The sequence below is a fragment of the Limanda limanda genome, chromosome 11 (assembly GCF_963576545.1).
Source record: "Limanda limanda chromosome 11, fLimLim1.1, whole genome shotgun sequence".
In the NCBI taxonomy this organism is placed as follows: domain Eukaryota; kingdom Metazoa; phylum Chordata; class Actinopteri; order Pleuronectiformes; family Pleuronectidae; genus Limanda; species Limanda limanda.
In genome coordinates this window covers 3,932,166-3,949,490 of record NC_083646.1, presented here as the reverse complement: position 1 = coordinate 3,949,490, position 17,325 = coordinate 3,932,166, and the positions used below count along the sequence as shown (strand labels likewise).

Sequence of the window (17,325 nt, the reverse complement as noted above, 5' to 3'; positions counted from 1 at the left end):
CTCAGTGAGCAATTGACAAAAAGGTGAAACATTTGTTCATTTACAGAAGGAAAACAGATTATTTTCTCCTCGGATAAGAAGGTTTCAGACTGACGTGGTAACTGGTCACAGGACAAGCACACAGTCTCCTCAAAACATTTCTGTTTTCCTCGAGTTTGTGCTCTGGTTCAAACTGGGAGTCAAAGCAGGTGAGAGTATGAAGGACACGATTTGAATCTACATTCTATACACGAGTGTCTTGGTTGTGTTTCTCTCTTGTTCTTCTTGTTCTTCTTCCTCTGCTGTGCAATGTCTGCCTCAGTCTGACAGTTTGATGAGCTATTAGTCGACATAATTTACCGTGTGTTCAGCTCCGCCTGCAGACTCTCTGTCTGCTGTGGGCCGACGAGCCTTTGTCCTGACTGCTGCTCGGAACACGCATACGCAAATACATATGTGCACATAGTGTCCCGATCCTCTGACGTACAGAAACATGCTGCTGTGTTTGGTAAGAACGAGAGAAGAGTCACTGAAGAACTGGAAGAGTACGTCACATGATGAGGAGTCAGGTGAAAAAACTAAAACAAGCATAAACTTTAAAACCTTTTGGGATTTTCCTCCAAACTATCAGACAAAAAAACATGACCTCCTCGTTAGGGGTGATGAATACTTTATAAAGGAAAAATGAATTAATCTTTTGTGTTTTCAGACCTACATTAAATATTAAAATTAGGGCTGGGTAAGTTAACTAGTTAATTTCGAGTTAACTCATCACTTATTTAACTCAGACAATTATTTTATCTCGCATTAACTCAGGTTTGATTATTTATTGTTTTATTGTGAAAGTCAGGCCTTTATTTTGTGAAAGTCTGTTGCTGACTGCTGCGGAACCGGAAAAAAGAAAATAATTGGCGGATAAACAACCATGGATAAGGGTACGGAGCTTTTACATTGCCATTTTCATTTTAAAGTTCTTCCAGACGGCGGAGTCGACAGAACCAAAGTAATTTGTAGCCACTGCCAAGGTGAATTTTCTTATCACCGGAGAACTTCCAGTCTAAAATATCACCTGAATGCAAAACACAGAGTTGATATCAGCAAATCACTCAACGAAACAGCGAGTGGAGCGAGGCTTCGGCAGACTACGTTAGACGCAGGGAGGAGTATACATTCTTCATAACGAAGAGGATAACATTAATGCCCTGGCAGTGGCATTGAGCTTTAATTTTGTATTTGCTTTGATAACATTACGAAGTTGAGATTTACACTGAATATTTTATTTAACTGCTACTGTATTAAATGCTGATGTTAAAAGTGTTTGCACAACAAATGTTATGGCACGTTCGTTCATATGGCAGAACATTGAAAATAAAATTGCGCTATGCACTACTTTTTAATTCATTATTGGATTTTGCGTATACAAATGCGATTAATCGTGATTAATCAGGGAAATCATGCGATTAATTGCGATTAAAACTTTTAATCGTTGCCCAGCCCTAATTAAAATACAAATAATAGAACCAGATTAAAGAATTAACGTAAGAGCAACATTATTTTGAGCTCAGGTCTTCATGACAACTGCAGTCGTTCCATCAGAGCTTCTCTCTGAGAGCAACATGGAGTCGTGAGACCAGAACAATGAGCTCAGAGACGCTCTCTGAGGGGCCGAGGCAAGCTGCAGACCACCGACTCCTCTTCACACGTCCGTGACGAAGGACAGACCGCTCTGAGGTCGCTGGGTGGCTGATCGTGACCTCCGACCTGTCGGGGGGGGGTATCAGGCCGGGGTCAGGGCGACGACAGGTTGTCCGAAGCTGTGTCCTCTCAGACATGTGTCGACTGTCTGGAAACATTTTCAACTTTCTAAAGTCCAGTTTCTAAATGATTTTAAACTGGAAAAAGATTTTGTGTAATGTTATTTTTTTACTCATCATAATCATCCTCTGTTTCCCATCGTCTTCTCTTGGCCAGGCTGATTCCAGAGTGAACAGTGAAGGCACATTAACCCACAGCACGTGTTTTAAGGTGGATTTCTCCGTTTGACCGACTCCACCTGCTGTGGACGGAGGAGAAGGTGGAGGCTGAACTCAGAGGAAGATAAGAAACATTTAGTCAATACTCGTGACATTAAGGATTGGGGTTAACCTCGGGTGTGAAAGGTTAATGACCGACAACATAATGCTCAATCCTTCAAGTTCATCATGCACATTCTTCCCCAGGCGCTGCCCTCCTCCACCTGCCGCGGCGTCAATCGTAGCGTCGCCGGCGCCTTGCGGCCTCACGGCTTCGGCTCTCTCGCCGCTCTCACTCTGTCGGTGTCGTAACCGACCTGTTGCACAACCGCTGGAGCCGGCGCTAAGCGACCAGAGGAAACAGTGAGGGGAGAGGCGAGGGGCTCTGCGTCTGGGCGGAGGGCAAACTCCCAGCTCGATAAGAAAGGTGAGAGGTAAACATTGACCCTGGTGCTATCGCTGCTTGTCCAGGTCCATCTTTCACTGGAGAAACTATGCAAACAGCCGGGATGCACTGATAACTCTCTTTCAGTCCGAGCAGTAAAACTTTAAGTGTGGTCTGATAACAGGGAGCCGAGCCGAGGCGCCGCGGCTCCTACAATATGAAGTTGTTGTGGCCGAGTATATTCAATGCAGAAGTAGTTTTCATCTCGCTCTTTACAGACAGTCGATCATTTTCTGAAACTGAGGATCATTAAAACCTCGAGTATATTCAATTCAGAAGTAGTTTCATGTAGTATCGTGGGAAGCCAGAGGAAATGGATGTTTGGGCCTTTAGAGTTTTCATCTCGCTCTTTACAGACAGTCGATCATTTTCTGAAACTGAGGATCATTAAAACCTCAAAGTGCAGAATTATGAATTTCTCCCTGGAGAGACTTTCTGAAAATATGTGCTATTCACTGACGGCCTCAGTGTTGAGGTCTTTATGTCATATGGTGACATGTTTATTGGTGATATTGTTGGAATGTGTAGATGTTGATACTGGACAGAGCAGGCGTTCGGTCTCTGTTTGGCAGGAAACATCAAAACTTTTGAAATCCAAAACTCAGGGAGCAAACAAAGACAAACTTCATAAACAAGGACGAGAACCAAACAGAACCAGAAGCAAACAGGAAGCGAACTGACAAACTGAGGAGAACTGGGAGAACTGGGAGCTCACAGACTAAATACATGACAGAGGCTGGATTAATTAAACACAGGTGAAACTCGTCGAGGGGAAGCAGCCAATCACAGAGGAGGGAAACTGGACAGAGGAAGTGAAGACGCAGGAAACACAAAGGGTAAGAACGGCAAAGTAAAACAGGAAATCATAAATTCAAAGTCAAACTAAAATCTGAAATTCAAATAAAGACCAGAAAGAGAATTACAAGTAACATATTTAATCAGTTTTATTGCCAAGTACGTTTACACATACAAGGAATTTGCTCATGTATGTTGTATTTATTGCTAAAAACGCAATAAATATAACATACATAGGAGAGCAATAAAAAATAGGAAAGCAGTATATATTTACTCACTGTTTACTTCTTATTTACTCACTTTTTACCAATATTTATACAAAGTAACATTTATTTTGACATAAACATTTCTGAATAAAAATATATAAAAGATATATAAGTTAAGTAAAAAGTGAAATGCTAAACGCAAAACAGTGAACAGTGTCAGATTGCAATATGCAATGTAATGCAGTATAATATAATATGATATGATATAATGTGTTAACTTAACACATCCTAGAGGTGTGGGGGTGGAATAAAAGTCAGAGACAGGCGGGGGTCCCGGGCCTTGATGATAAGGCCCACTGCAGTCGGGAAGAAGCTGGTCTTGTGGCGGGAGGTTTTGGTCCTTTTAACGCTGTAATGTTGATGTTTAAGAAATAATTTTGCTTAATTGAATCTGGACTGAACGGAACCTTGTTTGTTTCTGTTCATGTTCTTGTATTTTTCCATCAGTGGGTTTGTTCTGGATCAAGTGAAAGTTTTAAACCTGATTAGACGTTAACTGGAAAACAAGGATTTACCAGCACTGACAGTCCACTGTACCGGTATTTAAACAGCGAGCGGCTCCAGTGGGACGACGAGAGGGAAATGAAGAGAAACAGTTTCACTAGAGCCACAGAATGAGGATTAAGTTCATTTCAAAGTGAAGGAAGAAGGTAATACAAGATGCCCTGACCCGTCTGTTAATGTCTAACTGGATCAGTCACCATGCAGACGTTCGCTCTGACCTCCTGCAGCAGCTTCACGTCAGCAAACATGTGGAGAAGAAGGTGTTTGTGAATGCACTCTCGACATTATTAGAGTCCAGTTCCAGTTAACGACATCACGAGGAGGTGAGTTTCCCTCCGAACGCCACAGAGAGTTTTTATTCAATATCTGTTGCTTCTTTACTGTAGTCGTCACATTGTCCAGACACATTTAGATTCTTTGCTCAAACAGCATCACCTGCAGCAGAATGAACAGAACTGGTTGTTTATATAGTTAATGTTTACAGCCCCTGGTTTGAGCCTCGTGGTCGAGTTCACACACGTATGACTTTATTGCCCCGTGAAGCTTATAATCATGCGTGTGTGCGTAAACACTCTAAACTGCAAACATGAGGTCAGGATATTGAATTTCTCTGTGACTCTCACTGTTAATAAGATGCACACAGAACACTTCCTGTCCACCTCGCTCGTAAACACAGCGTCAGATGAGGCATCATAACGTTTTACTGGGACTGTGCATGATGCCAAACATGACTGATTTTAATGATACGTGAAACAAACAGGGGGGGGGGAGACGCCTCAGAACAGTTTATATAGATGTATAGATCAGATACGGATTCATCAAAAACATGGAAATATAATTATTTTCACAGCTTAAATCCAAAAAATGCGAAAACGATTTGTTAAGAGCACAGAGTCGGCTCTGTTAAAGGTTCATAATGACATCATCCCTCTGGTTGTTGTGTTATTTGAGTTTTGCTCGACCTCTTTGCAAATTTCAGGGCTATTGACAAGAACTTTCTCCTGAAGTGTCAGTATTATCATTGTAGAAGTTTTGCTCCCTTGACAGATTCTCTTCACTTCAAACAACTGCTCTTCATCATCGGCTCCAACCAGTCGTGGTGTCCCTCAAGGTTCTATTTCAGGTCCACTTCTATTTTATCTTTTCATGCTTCCTCTTGTCTTCTGGCTTCTTCTTAAATTCTGTTAAAGTCTCTGTTCTTTCAATCTCATTTACTTTTATCTTGTTTGTCTTTTATTGTCTCTTTCGTTCTTTTTTATTCATACTTTAGTTGTTGTTCTGTTGCCATGTTTGTGAATCTCTTCGGGGCGACTCCTTGTTTTGAATGTGCTAAATAACTTGATTAGTTAATGGTTAATGGTTAGATAATTGATTTGTTTTCTTAGCTTCCAATGGGGACATGACTCAAATGTTGTTTGAGTTACATGCAACCTTCAACGTGAGCAGATCTGCTTGTAAATACAGTTTGTGAGATGGGAAATGTAGCATTTATTTGAAAGTTCTAACTTTTGGCTTGAAATTGAACATCAGCTGATGTTTACTGCTCATTAATCTGCATCATTGTATTCACCAGGAAAACAAATTCAAGGTTGTAATTTCAAATTTTCATTATAGTTTATAAATTGTTAAATGAAGGAGACATGACATGATTCCATCAAAGTAAAAACAGAAAACAGAAAAATATATTTTATCCTAAGAGCCACACTCACCTGAAACAGTGACAACTCACAGGAAGTGTTGAGTCTGTGAAGTCATTGTGAAGTCTGTGTCTCCCCCTGCTGGTCAGCTGCACACAAACGATTGGACCGTGATAAGTTGTTTTTAGGCTTGAAAAGGACAAAATACACCACATGCAGTAATGCATCATTCATTTTAATTTAGTTAACTTTGAACCAAAACTAATATTGATGCGCAAATACTTGATTTAGAAATCCTGACCCATGTATACATGTTTAAAATGGTTGTTTTTCAGGTGAGAAATTGTTCGCGGTGGATTTTGAGTTCTGCTTTGGATCAATGTCCCGATTGTTCTTTTTACTTTATCCCTCGAGTTTCTTTAGAGTTTTCTCATTCGTTCATATCTCGTCAGGAAGCTCTTTAAGATCATTTGATAATTTTCTCACTTTTCAGTTCATTCTTGCTCACAGAGAACTCCATGGTTTTCGAATGTTAATATTCCTGATGATATTTAAACAGGCCGATGTAATGAATCGTCTGATGTGTGTCTGCTCTTATAAAGTGCAGGTGGTTGTTACATTTCCTCCCCGTGATTCTACACATTTGTTTAATTTTTATTTAGTTATAATTTACATGACGTCATTGTCACATGTCAAGCTTTGTAATATTTTTACTGAAAGGTTCAAATCAACTGTTACAAACTGGCTCATAAACCAGTTGAATCACACGCACATGAAAATATAAACACTATTAATGTTAGTATGACGTCACCTTCCTGCAGGAGCCCCTTGCAGACACTTGATGGCGCTATTGATGTGTGGTTATAAAGCTGCTGACCCTTGACTCTTAGAGGACTCGTCTCTCCATCTTGTACCAATGAAGCTCATCGTGGTTTTGCGTGTAAGATTCTGTCCTCAAGGCCGAAAGGCCGAAGGCTCCTGACACCAGAGAGCCGGTCGGACGAGCTGCAGGAGAAGAAGATGAAGAATGACTTGATGATGATAATGTGTTGGGGTCCACATCTTTCTTCTTCATGTCCTCACAGCGTCTAGAAATACAGCGATGAAGCAACATGTGTTCATGTGGAGCTCCTGGACAAATACATCTCAACCATGTGTTGTCCTCTGAAGGTTGGAGCCTCCAGGTCTCACAAGCTGTTTCTCAGTGAAGCAAACTCATCCTTCAGTGGACGCAGTCTACCGGCCTCATGGAGACCACCTCCTTCGTGGGCCACAGAGAAGGTGAAGGAAGAGCTCTGGTCTACAGATGATCGTCCCGTCCTCACTGAGCTGTTCGGTTGAGTTGAAGCCTGAAGCTCAAGCATCACACGTCCTGTCGGCCTCCTGCATCATAGCGTCCTTGGAATGAAACAGTCTGTGATGCCGTCAGTCTTCATGAGCAGCTTCTGCAGGTTCAGCTCCTGAGTCTGAGACACAGCTAAAGTTTCTCAAGATATTTCCCGATTCTTGACTTGTTATCAGATCCATGGCTACGGCTTCATTCTGTTAATTAACTTGTTAATTGGTGTTATTTGTTAGCAGCTCTCCCTGATGCAATCTCATCTATTAAATCCGTGAAATTGTTTTTATATCATTTGCATGATGTAGCTGTTGAAGAGGAAATTAAATATAGATGATATTTCATTATATTTATCATTTAAAGCGAGTCTGGACATGAGCTGTGCGTGTGTGTGTTTCACTGAGATTAATTACAATAGTTGAGATTCACAATCACCTCCATATCTTGATTTCTCTGCCCGGTAAGATTCTCATTTCTCACAAACACACTCCGAGGGAAAAAGGTCATTAAGGACCTGACGTCTCGTTGATGCAACACCAGAGTAATAACTGTATAAAAGCCTCTGTTGCCTTTAATCTGTTGCTTCATAAATCAGGTTTATCTGCTGCTTTTAGTGACTTTATATTATTTGAAAAACGCAGCGATTAGTTAGGCAGCGTTTTCCTTTCAGAATAAAAGAGGGAGGATAAAGCTGCTGCTCTGATTGGAGGAGGAAGTGACTCAAAATGTTTTGAGCTTGTTTCTGAAAATAGCAGACATGTGAAAACAGGATGAAATCTTTTATTATTTCAGAATAGTTGATTAACAGTGATGAATCTCAGCAAGGTTCTGTGATGACATTGTTTCAGCTTTTGATTTATATGAAGGCAGGTTTATTGATTTCATTTGAAATGAGATCACTTCTTCTTGGAGCCTTCCAGGCTGCTCCTCTCGCTGTCGATGAAGAAGTCGTTGCAGGCGACGGTCAGAGCAGCGACCAGAACCACAAACTCCTGGAAGTCCACTTCCCCGTCCTGGTTTTCATCCAGCTCGCTCATGATCTTCTCCACCACCATCGGGTCCTTGCTGGCCTGAAAACATAATCATCATGCTAAAGAAAAAAATAATCGAACCAAAGGGGAATCCGTTTCAAAAGATCTGATACTAATGGTGATTTCCCTGCAAAGTCTAAGCATAGGAAATATAAAAAGGATCCAGTGGTCAAAGCCATTTCCAGAAACAGTTCAATTGACATTAAGCTCTCATGCATAATCTTTACTTTCTTTTGTCTAAAAACTACCTCAACTGAATCTGTTCTACACGATGGAGCAGCGACTCTACGTTAAGATCCAGTCCATCTCTGGCTGAGCCCAGACAGAAACAAGTTTCACTGGTAAGTTGAAAATAGATTTGACTTTGTGCTTGTACTTGTTAAATGAAGACAAACGACACGTCACTTCTGCTTAAACTCTCCATCGCTGCAGCTCCTCTTTTCAGCCTCTGTCTCAAACACTTGGTTTAAGCTCCTGTCTCGTTAAGCCCACTTGGCTCTGGTTAGTCAACCTCTTCCAGCGCATGTAGGAAATGTCCGTCTCCACTCTAACTTCTCCTGGCTCTGTTAGCTACAGCTGCTATAGGCCGGCATCATGAAAATCTAAGGCAAACAACTGTCCGGAGCTTCAGATTTCAGAGCAGCTCCCTTCACCAGGAGAGGAGAGAAGCTGCTTCTACTCCAAACTTTAGGCTTTTGAACGTTTGCAGAACTTTTACCTTCACAAAAAAAACTTTAAAAGTGGAAAGAAATACAGAAGAACTATAATGGCTCAAAAGCAGCATCCTTAGTTAACCCTGCAAGTATCAGACAGATACTCACGGACAAGAGATCTGAGAGTTCCGCCTTCAACAGGCACTTCAGTTCTCTTTTATTCAGCTTGTACTTGTCGCCTTCTCGTCCCGAGTACGAGTGGAACACTCCGATCAGGCTCGTCATCGCCTCCTGCAGGTGGCAACTCATGGTTTCAGTCCTGAGGTGGGATGAGACAAATCAGGTTTTACTACAGAGAAGGTGAAGAAATGAGGAAAAATTAGATTTGCTGCTTTCCTCTGGATGGAGACAACAAGAACATTAGAGGAACTGGATCAGGTTCAGATCTGTAAGAATTGGACCAGCAGCCTCTATCACATGAATCTACTCTGGTGCAGAAGTAACACTGGAAGGTACAAAGAGAGAGACTTTGATGAGGCTGCTTCAATAGATACAAACGTTTCCTAAAAACCAATTGAATTGAAATGAAAACTGCAAGATGAGACATTCTGCAGGACTAGAGCATTCTCTATATTCACATTCACTGAACTGTAAAACTCTTTTAATCAAAAAGGTTGGTAAAAAAGGTTGCAGAATAAAAAACAACAGACACCAACAGGTAGAACAATCGTGTGATGTGCACTTAGAAACTGTGCTTTAAATTATTTGTGAACACATGAGCGTGTTCTCCTCAGATTTCATATTCTGTTTCGTCAAATTGGAGGAGATCAATCCTCCATCTGCCGACTGATGTGAAGCTGCAGCAGCAACATCAATAACTGAGCTGAAGAAAAGTCTCATGAGAACGAAGCAAAAAGCTGGAAAGCAACAGAACGTTTCTGAGACCACATCTTCAGAGCGTCGCTAAACTCTGGTGAAACGTGCTGAACTCGGGTGGAGGAGTTCAAACTGAGTGAATATCTGCACCTTACACCATCAGACACCCGAGAAGCTGCTGCTGCTGCCTCCAGGAGCCGGTGGAGGACAAAGGCACCGACCTCCTGCTGGGCCGCGAGCACATGGATTCAGATCCTGCATTAAGTTACAGTCAGTGATGCCCCTGGAGAAGTTCATATTTCATGCAGAGATGTACAGCTGCAGTCTGAGAGCAGCACGTCACCGCTGAACGATGCCGAGCCACATTCCCTTCATTAGCCTTCTTGATTGCTGCTAATAATTTATTTCTGGGAGCTAATTAAAGGCTCTTTGAATGTCAAATGCAAATCTGGTTTTAATTAACTGCAGCAGAGACGAGCAGCAGACTGCAGACAACACTCAGCGAGGAAATAATCGAGTCAAACACACAGTTTCTTCTTCCTCTGGCTGTGGAAGCAGCAGAGGAGACAAACAGCAGGAACTCACCTGGACGCTGACGGCTGCAGGTGCAAGTGGCTGCAGCTCACATCTCATCAGTTATATGGGCTCGTCCACCTGTGTGCAGGTCAGTGGGAGTGACGCCCCCCCCCCTGGTGGACTCCTGCTGCTGCACGGCCGCCTGCGCTGCAATATAAGGTAAAGTACACAGAATATTAGGTTTAATCTGTCGAAGCAGGAAAGAGCCGGAACACAATAAAAACGATAATGAGCCGTTAACGGTGACGTGTTTAACACCAGCCTGCAGAAACTTTATACAAATGTTTTATCGGCTCATGAATTTATGGAAACGACTTCTCATTTAACAGATCTGGTGAAACATTAACATGAAGTCACACTGGGTTTATTGTTGAATCCAAACTGACGGTTGCATTTGTGCCTTTAATTTCTCTTCATATTAAATACTATACTTGACACCAAATTCGCTGTTTTATTTTTTCTTCTGTTTGATTGTATTTATATTAGATTTTTTAATGAATGTGCAGCAATTTGTGTCACATTTTGTACATGAATTCTGTGATATAAGTTTATTTTTTATCATTATTACAGGATATTTGCTGTCAGGGCACAAATGTTTCCATTAAACCGACTTCTCACTCTCTTTCAGGTCCATTCAGTTGCTGTTCTGAGGATCATGAGGATCATGACATGATTTTCCTCTGCTGTTTCTCAGCTGTTGTAGACAGTTCTTCGACAGCCATATTTTCTCGAGCTCCTTAAAAGCACAACCTGTCTGTGCTTCCTCTGAGTTCAGCTTTGTGTGCTTTGAAGGAAACAGCTGTTAAATGGACCATGAGCTGAAGGTGCTTTGTCCTTTAGGTTAAAGTTTAAATAAACTGTCAAGCTAAATACGTGATAATCTTTGTCACAGGTCGAATATAGTTTGTGTGAACGGTGTTTAACCTTCAGAGCTGAAATGGGTTTTCTTCGCCTCCGTTTGACGTGTTATGGCTGAAACGATTTCAGAAACAAGACATGTTTGTGATTTGGTCATTTTAGGTCACATCTGCAGAAAAACACACTGTGAGCTCTGAACCCAGTTTTCCTGCTTCGTGTTCACACTCGTACACTTGAGTGACATTTGCCTGCAGAGTCGTCAGCCACACTGACAAATAAAACTCTTTTTTTCTTGTCGTACAGCTTCTACCTGCGAGCTGCCTCCGAGACTCGCTGCTGCTCGTCACTCGGTTCTTCACTCGAACGCCATGTGCAGCGATTAAGCCTGAATGACAGAGCAACTGCAGAAGCAAATGCAAATCTAGTGCACGCCAGTCAAAGGAAATGTTCACTGAATGCAAACGATTGGGATTCATTTGCATCAGTGTCCACATGTGCAGGATATGCACATTTTATTGATGATAAAGCTGAATGAATTTGTTATCAAACTGATCTGAAGTCTGTAAAATGCACAACATCAAATTAAACCTACAATATCTGAAAGTCTTAATCATACGTTGAATTAATTTGGAACTAAATGTTCCTGAATTCAACATTATTGGAATAAATTATAAATGAGAACCTGACACGACCTCACATCAGAGACAGATTTTTTTCTTTCCTTGGTTTGATGAAATTTCCGTTTGAAGAAGAAACATTTTCTTTGACGTGACAAACTGTGACATGTGCACGAGAGCGCCTCGTCTCTTTTCAGAGGGAAACCATGACGACCGTCTCTGATCCATGCAGAGCGTAAGGGGGGGGGGAAGTCATCAAACGCAGTTTAAAAAGGCTGGAATACTGTTTTTATTACGAATAAATACATCAATATTGCATTGTGAGAATTATAAATGTCCAGCATTTAACGAGGCATAAAAATATAAAAATACACTTTAAACATCCTAAATCAAGAAATTCTGAAAATATAAAGAGTCTGTCAAATGCATAATTGATTCTTCATGTAAAATACTCAGTGTATCTGTACGTCTGCAGCTTTTTGTGCTTTTTGTGCGGTAAAACATCTGGGACTTTCTGTTTTTGTGCTGTTGTAATAATTTTCTGCTGATTTTGTAACGTCTCTCTTTGTCTTTGTAAACCGGTGATGACAACTTCAACTGACGTTCAAGGGTGTCGTCTACAGGCCGTTTGTAAACTCTGCAAATAGCCACACACCTACATGATAAACAGATAAACAATAATAATACACACCACTCATACAATACTGAAAGGAATAAGTCATTTAGAAAACAAGTGGCACAAGTTCAAAGTCTAATAAATACAGATTTTACAATCGTCTGCTGTACAAAACATTTCAATCATGAACTCAAAACACTGTTTATTATACCAACACAGAAGCAAACGGTTTCCTTTAAATCATAAACCTGTAAACACAGATTCAAAGTTTCAACTTTAAGCTCCAGCTCTCGCTGCAGAAACTTCGCTACATGAGTCAACATTTTAAAGGCTTTTAACGACAAAACATGTTGGATGTGAAGTGAGTCGCTATCAGTAATAAACTGCATTTTATCTGATATTATTCTCAATAGTTGGGGAAAATCTAAAACATCATGTTTTTGTCCGGTTGACTGTTTTTAGCAAAAGGTCTCAAACATTTACCATGCATTTTCGTGCAGGATCTATATACATATATATATTTATATAAATGATGGGCCCTGGCAGTGGTTTGAGATCCACTCAGCCTATTGAAGCTGTATCTTAACAGGCCTCAGACAAAAGGCCCAATCAGATCAAGTTATTACAGAAATGCACGTGCACGTACTCGATTAACACAGGAGCCGCCACTTAAACACTCAGAGGCCGACGGAGAAGACACTTCAAGATTGGTACTTAATTAGCACATATTCAAAGAGACGATGCATCGTATTCCCAACAACCAAACTCCACTTTAAACTCAGGAGAAGCTGGATCCAACCATCTGATCCCACAGTGATTCTGACTCTTATGTTCCCCGGATACGTCAGTAATGATCCACAGTCCCCAGGACACCTCGTATCAGACAGAGTAATTCTCTCATGTGGCCTTTGGCTCAGCTGTGAGACATCAGAGCTGGAACAAATTATGATCCGGTACCTGCGAGAGCCAGGAATGTAAGAGAGAACCATGGCCTGCACAGACCTGTCAGCACACGGTCCTGCCACCCGGCTTGTTATCCACATGGCCACATGGGGGATCTCATTCAGCGCCTGTCAACAGGAAGCTCGGCCTCGGACGCTCGCAGGCCGTCCGCTCTGCACTCGACAGATAACATGACAGAATCCCACAGGCGGCTCGTGATCACGTTATTCTCCGACATCTCTAATGAGACGTTGGGTTTTGCTCCCTCCTCGTTGTGAAAGGTAACTCGAGTTTAGACCTTTACAGACACTTCAGCTCTTTAACCTTTTCTTCAAAATGCCACGACGGGTATTTGTGTTTGGGGATTTGACAGCTTGTTATTATTCATTTCCACAAAGTTGATTTCTTCTCGATTACACTTCACTACCTTTGCCCTGCCGTCCGATTGAGGGCATCCGATCACAGACACAGATGAGGTTCTGCTCTCGACGCTCTGGCCCACGTCTACGGTGGGCGTCGGCTTTCCCAGGACGCTCCTCAGCTGCTCCCAGAAGAAGGGCTGCTGGCTGACCTGCTGGGGCCACTCCAGGTACGTCTTGGTGCTCAGCATCTTCTTCAGCCTGCAGTACTTACTGGGCAGCGAGCTGGGATCGATGGGCTCCTTAACCACCAGGATGACATCACTGAAGGTCTTTCCCATGGCCCTCTGCTGGGCGAAGTACAGCTCGTAGTTGCACCAGTCGCTGTTCACAAAGTGTCGGGAGAGGATGAATATCGACTGAGGACGGAACGAGGAGAAAAGGAAACGAAATGAAAACATGGATTTAGAACATCCAGTGCTTTATGGTCTGTTTGACTCTAAATGATCATAATTTAATAAATTAACATTAGTTGTCTCGCAGAAGACTTGAAACTAGAGACTGAGACATAAAGTCCTGAGGAAGAATGTTGTAAAACGCCCTCTGGTTCTGGATCTACCTGTTTGTACTGATTCTGTCCAAAATCTTATGAGTTCTTCTCTCCCTCTTCAAGCTTTCATGGAAATCTAAACAAAGAACAAGAACGAAACAACGTCCTTCACGATTCTGATATCTGCCTTTTGATTGACACGTCTTCCTTCACTTGTCTACTCAGCCTGTTGAGAACCAATATCACAAAAATCCACTTTTCTCAATCGGACACGTTTGGAAACGTCTGCCGCCTCAACCAGTTGATTTAAACTTCCAAACTTTATTTTTAACCAATTTGCCAAAAATGTTGAATCACGTTGTTCAATGTTCAAATGTTCAATTCTCCGTGTAAAGTAGAGTGTTGTGTGCAAGACAATGACAAAAAAACGCGTTCGTACCTTTCGACTGTTTTCAATGTTCTCAATGATGTTGTCGATGATCCACCTCCCCGGCATGAAGTCCCTCTCATGGATGCACAGACGATACGGGTTTCTACTGTTCTCCAAACAGGGCAACAGCTGGTTCCTCACCCAGTCTGCATCAGCGTGGCTGTAGGAAATTAAGGCGTGATAGGTAAAAGTGCCCATTTCCCCGGCTGCTTTTTCCTTGTGCGCTCTGTATTTGGCTCGGATGATCTGATACGTGGCTTTCGTGTACCAGGGCAGGTCGAAGATGTAACAGATCAGCATCAATATCAAGATCACCGCTGCAGTGGTGGCCACAGAGATGAGGATGACGAGTTTGATGTCACAGGCCAGTCGACTTGGCAAGTACTGGGATACGACTGTGTTGAGGAAGGCCTCCGGGTGGTAGCACCTGTAGTCCCACGGCCAGTCGGTGAGGTTGACATTTCCGTGTGACATCGTCTCCTGGACGAAAGCGTGAAGCTCACAGGTGCAGTGGTACGGGTTGTTTCCCGCCCTCAAGCGAGACAGCTGTGGCATGCCCTGGAAAGACGCCTTGCTGATGAGGCCGAACGAATTCCCGTCCAAGGCCAGAAACTGCAGGTTCGGACTTCTCCACTTCGATGGGATGAACTTGATTTTGTTCCCACTCAGCAGCAGCTCTCTCAGGTCGGTTGCTCTCTCAAAGAAGGTCGTGTCCAGCTGGTCCAGGTCGCAGTGGGACAGGTCCAGGTAGAGCACCGTGGTGGGCAGACAGAGGAGGGCCTCAGTGACGAACTGGTTGTGGTGGGCGATGAGACGAGTGATGTTTGGCCAAACGCAGTCACGACTGTCTTCAGCAGATCCCAGGTTGTTGTTGCTGACGTCCAACACCTGCAGCTGCTGGAAGTCCCTGGTGAGCACCGACAGGTCCCTCAAGCTCGTCAGCTCGTTGCTGCTCGCGTTGAAGCTGTGGAGGTTTGGCATGGTGCCCTTGTTTTCACAGCGCTGGTTGAAGATGTAGCCGCTCTGCAGTCGACAATGGGAGATGTCCAGTATCTCCACCCCTTCCATCTCCACCCAGGAGTCGCAGGGCACAAAGTTGAAGTTAACGTAGCGAATAGAAAGTTCCTTAATCTTGTTGAACCAGGTGAAGCGCCAGTCAAACCGCAGCAAATCAGGATTACTGATATACCTGAAAGAAACAGATGGTTAGAATGTGTGCAAATTCAGATCAGGTCAATTAAGATTATCCAATTACCAATTAACCCAAGTTTGCACGCGTTTAATCTCACGACACTTCTGCTTATGATTCGGAGAATTGCTTCAGCATAGGTCATAAACCCTTCCTCCTCCCGGTGAGTGGAAGGGACATGGATCAAAATAATGGCTTAGTACACACGGCATTTCTAGATGGTTCTAATCACACTGATGTTTGTTGAAGTTTGGTTTGAATTAGTTATTCAATGATATAAAAACGATGTGAGATGTCGTGATTGGTCAAGGACATAAGCAGGATCTCGATATCGTGGTTTCATCCCCTGATCACTTCTGCACATTCTCTACATATGTTTACTTGACATAAAGAGGAAGATACTCACCAAAGATCCAACTTGTCAATCGTCAGGTTTGTGATCCTGGAACTTGCTCCGGTGTCACTGAATGTGGGTGAACGGGCGAAGTCGATGTACTGAACCCTCAATCTTTTGATCAGGCTGATTTGTAAGTTCATCAGAGCCATCCTCAGGAGATGCTCGTTGAATTTCCCCCTGTGGAAGATTAGCTGAAGCGCGCTAATGTTTTTCAAACCCTGGAAGATGTCCTCCTCCCCCGTGTAGTACATGAACTCGAAGAGGTTGCGGAACTGGACGACGCTGAAGTTGTTGTTGGCGATGTCGTGCAGCATGTGAACGAGAGCGCCCGGCTGCTGATCTACGGCCATATCGAAACCCATCTCCCTCGTCTGAATGACTTCCAGACTCCCAGGCTCGTAGTAGCTCAGGTTGGAGGAACATTTGATCGCAAAACCTTGTAGCCTGATGTTCTTCAGTGGCATGAAATCTGCTTTCTTCAGTCCCATCACCAGGGGGCCCCCCATCGACAGAACCTGGAGTTTGACCAGTTTGGAGAAGCTCTCAGCCAGAGTGGCGTGTTTATACAGGTTATTGGACATGTGCAGCTGTTTCAGGTCGGAGAGAGGCGTCAGAGCGCCGGCAGGGATTTCCTCCAGCGAGTTATTGAAGAGGTTCAGACTCTCCAGCAGCGGGTTGTTTTTAAAGGCGTCCGTGTCGATGTGTGAGATGTTATTGAACTGCAGCTGCAGGTTGCGCAGCAGAGGCAGCCGGAGGAAGTCGTCAGCGTGGACAGCTTGAAGATTATTGTAGGAGAGATCAACTTCTTCGAGGGTGGAGGGAAGCCCCCCCCAGGGCACGGCGGCGAGCTGCCCCCCCACGCAGTCTGCAGAGCGGCCCGAGTTGTGGATGCGACAGGGTCCGTCCTCGGAGGTCGAGGCCGGAGTCGGGGACGCCAGGGCTCCGAGGAGGAGAGAACTGAACTGTATCAACCTCCACATCATTCTACAGAACTGGAAATAAACAGGAAACATTGAGCTTATTATTCAGTAGTTGGACGTCATTGATAATGGAGGAAGTTTTCAAACCTGAGTCAAAGTACAGATAATTATATATAAACGCTCAAGTAACAATAATTATTCAAATTAAAAACATCCATTTTAATTATATTTAATTTAAATAATTAATAATAATTAAGTACTTATACATTAGCAAACAGCAACTCCCTCATGTTTTCTTCCCTTGATTCTGTCACAATCTCTTTCCTGTCTTCAC

General features: G+C 43.0%; 1 protein-coding gene across 1 annotated transcript; it reads right to left on the bottom strand.

Annotated features, from left to right (window-relative positions):
- Positions 1-7,792: 7,792 nt before the first annotated feature.
- tlr18 (toll-like receptor 18) lies at positions 7,793-17,054 on the bottom strand. The gene is made up of 7 exons (XM_061080924.1): positions 16,081-17,054; positions 14,495-15,674; positions 13,564-13,924; positions 11,282-11,356; positions 10,123-10,168; positions 8,830-8,980; positions 7,793-8,047 (listed from the first exon to the last, which is right to left on the bottom strand). Exons 1-7 carry the CDS (start codon positions 17,052-17,054, stop codon positions 7,874-7,876), a joined length of 2,961 nt encoding a protein of 986 aa, XP_060936907.1. The 3' UTR covers positions 7,793-7,873.
- Positions 17,055-17,325: the final 271 nt, after the last annotated feature.

Bases quoted from the DNA above. Each gene is read 5' to 3' on its own strand.
- tlr18 (XM_061080924.1), bottom strand. From the start codon at position 17,054: ATGATGTGGAGGTTGATACAGTTCAGTTCTCTCCTCCTCGGAGCCCTG. The intron at 15,675-16,080 runs GTGAGTATCTTC...TGTTTCTTTCAG, and splicing joins ATTGACAAGTTGGATCTTTG to GTATATCAGTAATCCTGATT. The intron at 10,169-11,281 runs GTAGAAGCTGTA...CATATAACTGAT, and splicing joins GTCTCGGAGGCAGCTCGCAG to GAGATGTGAGCTGCAGCCAC.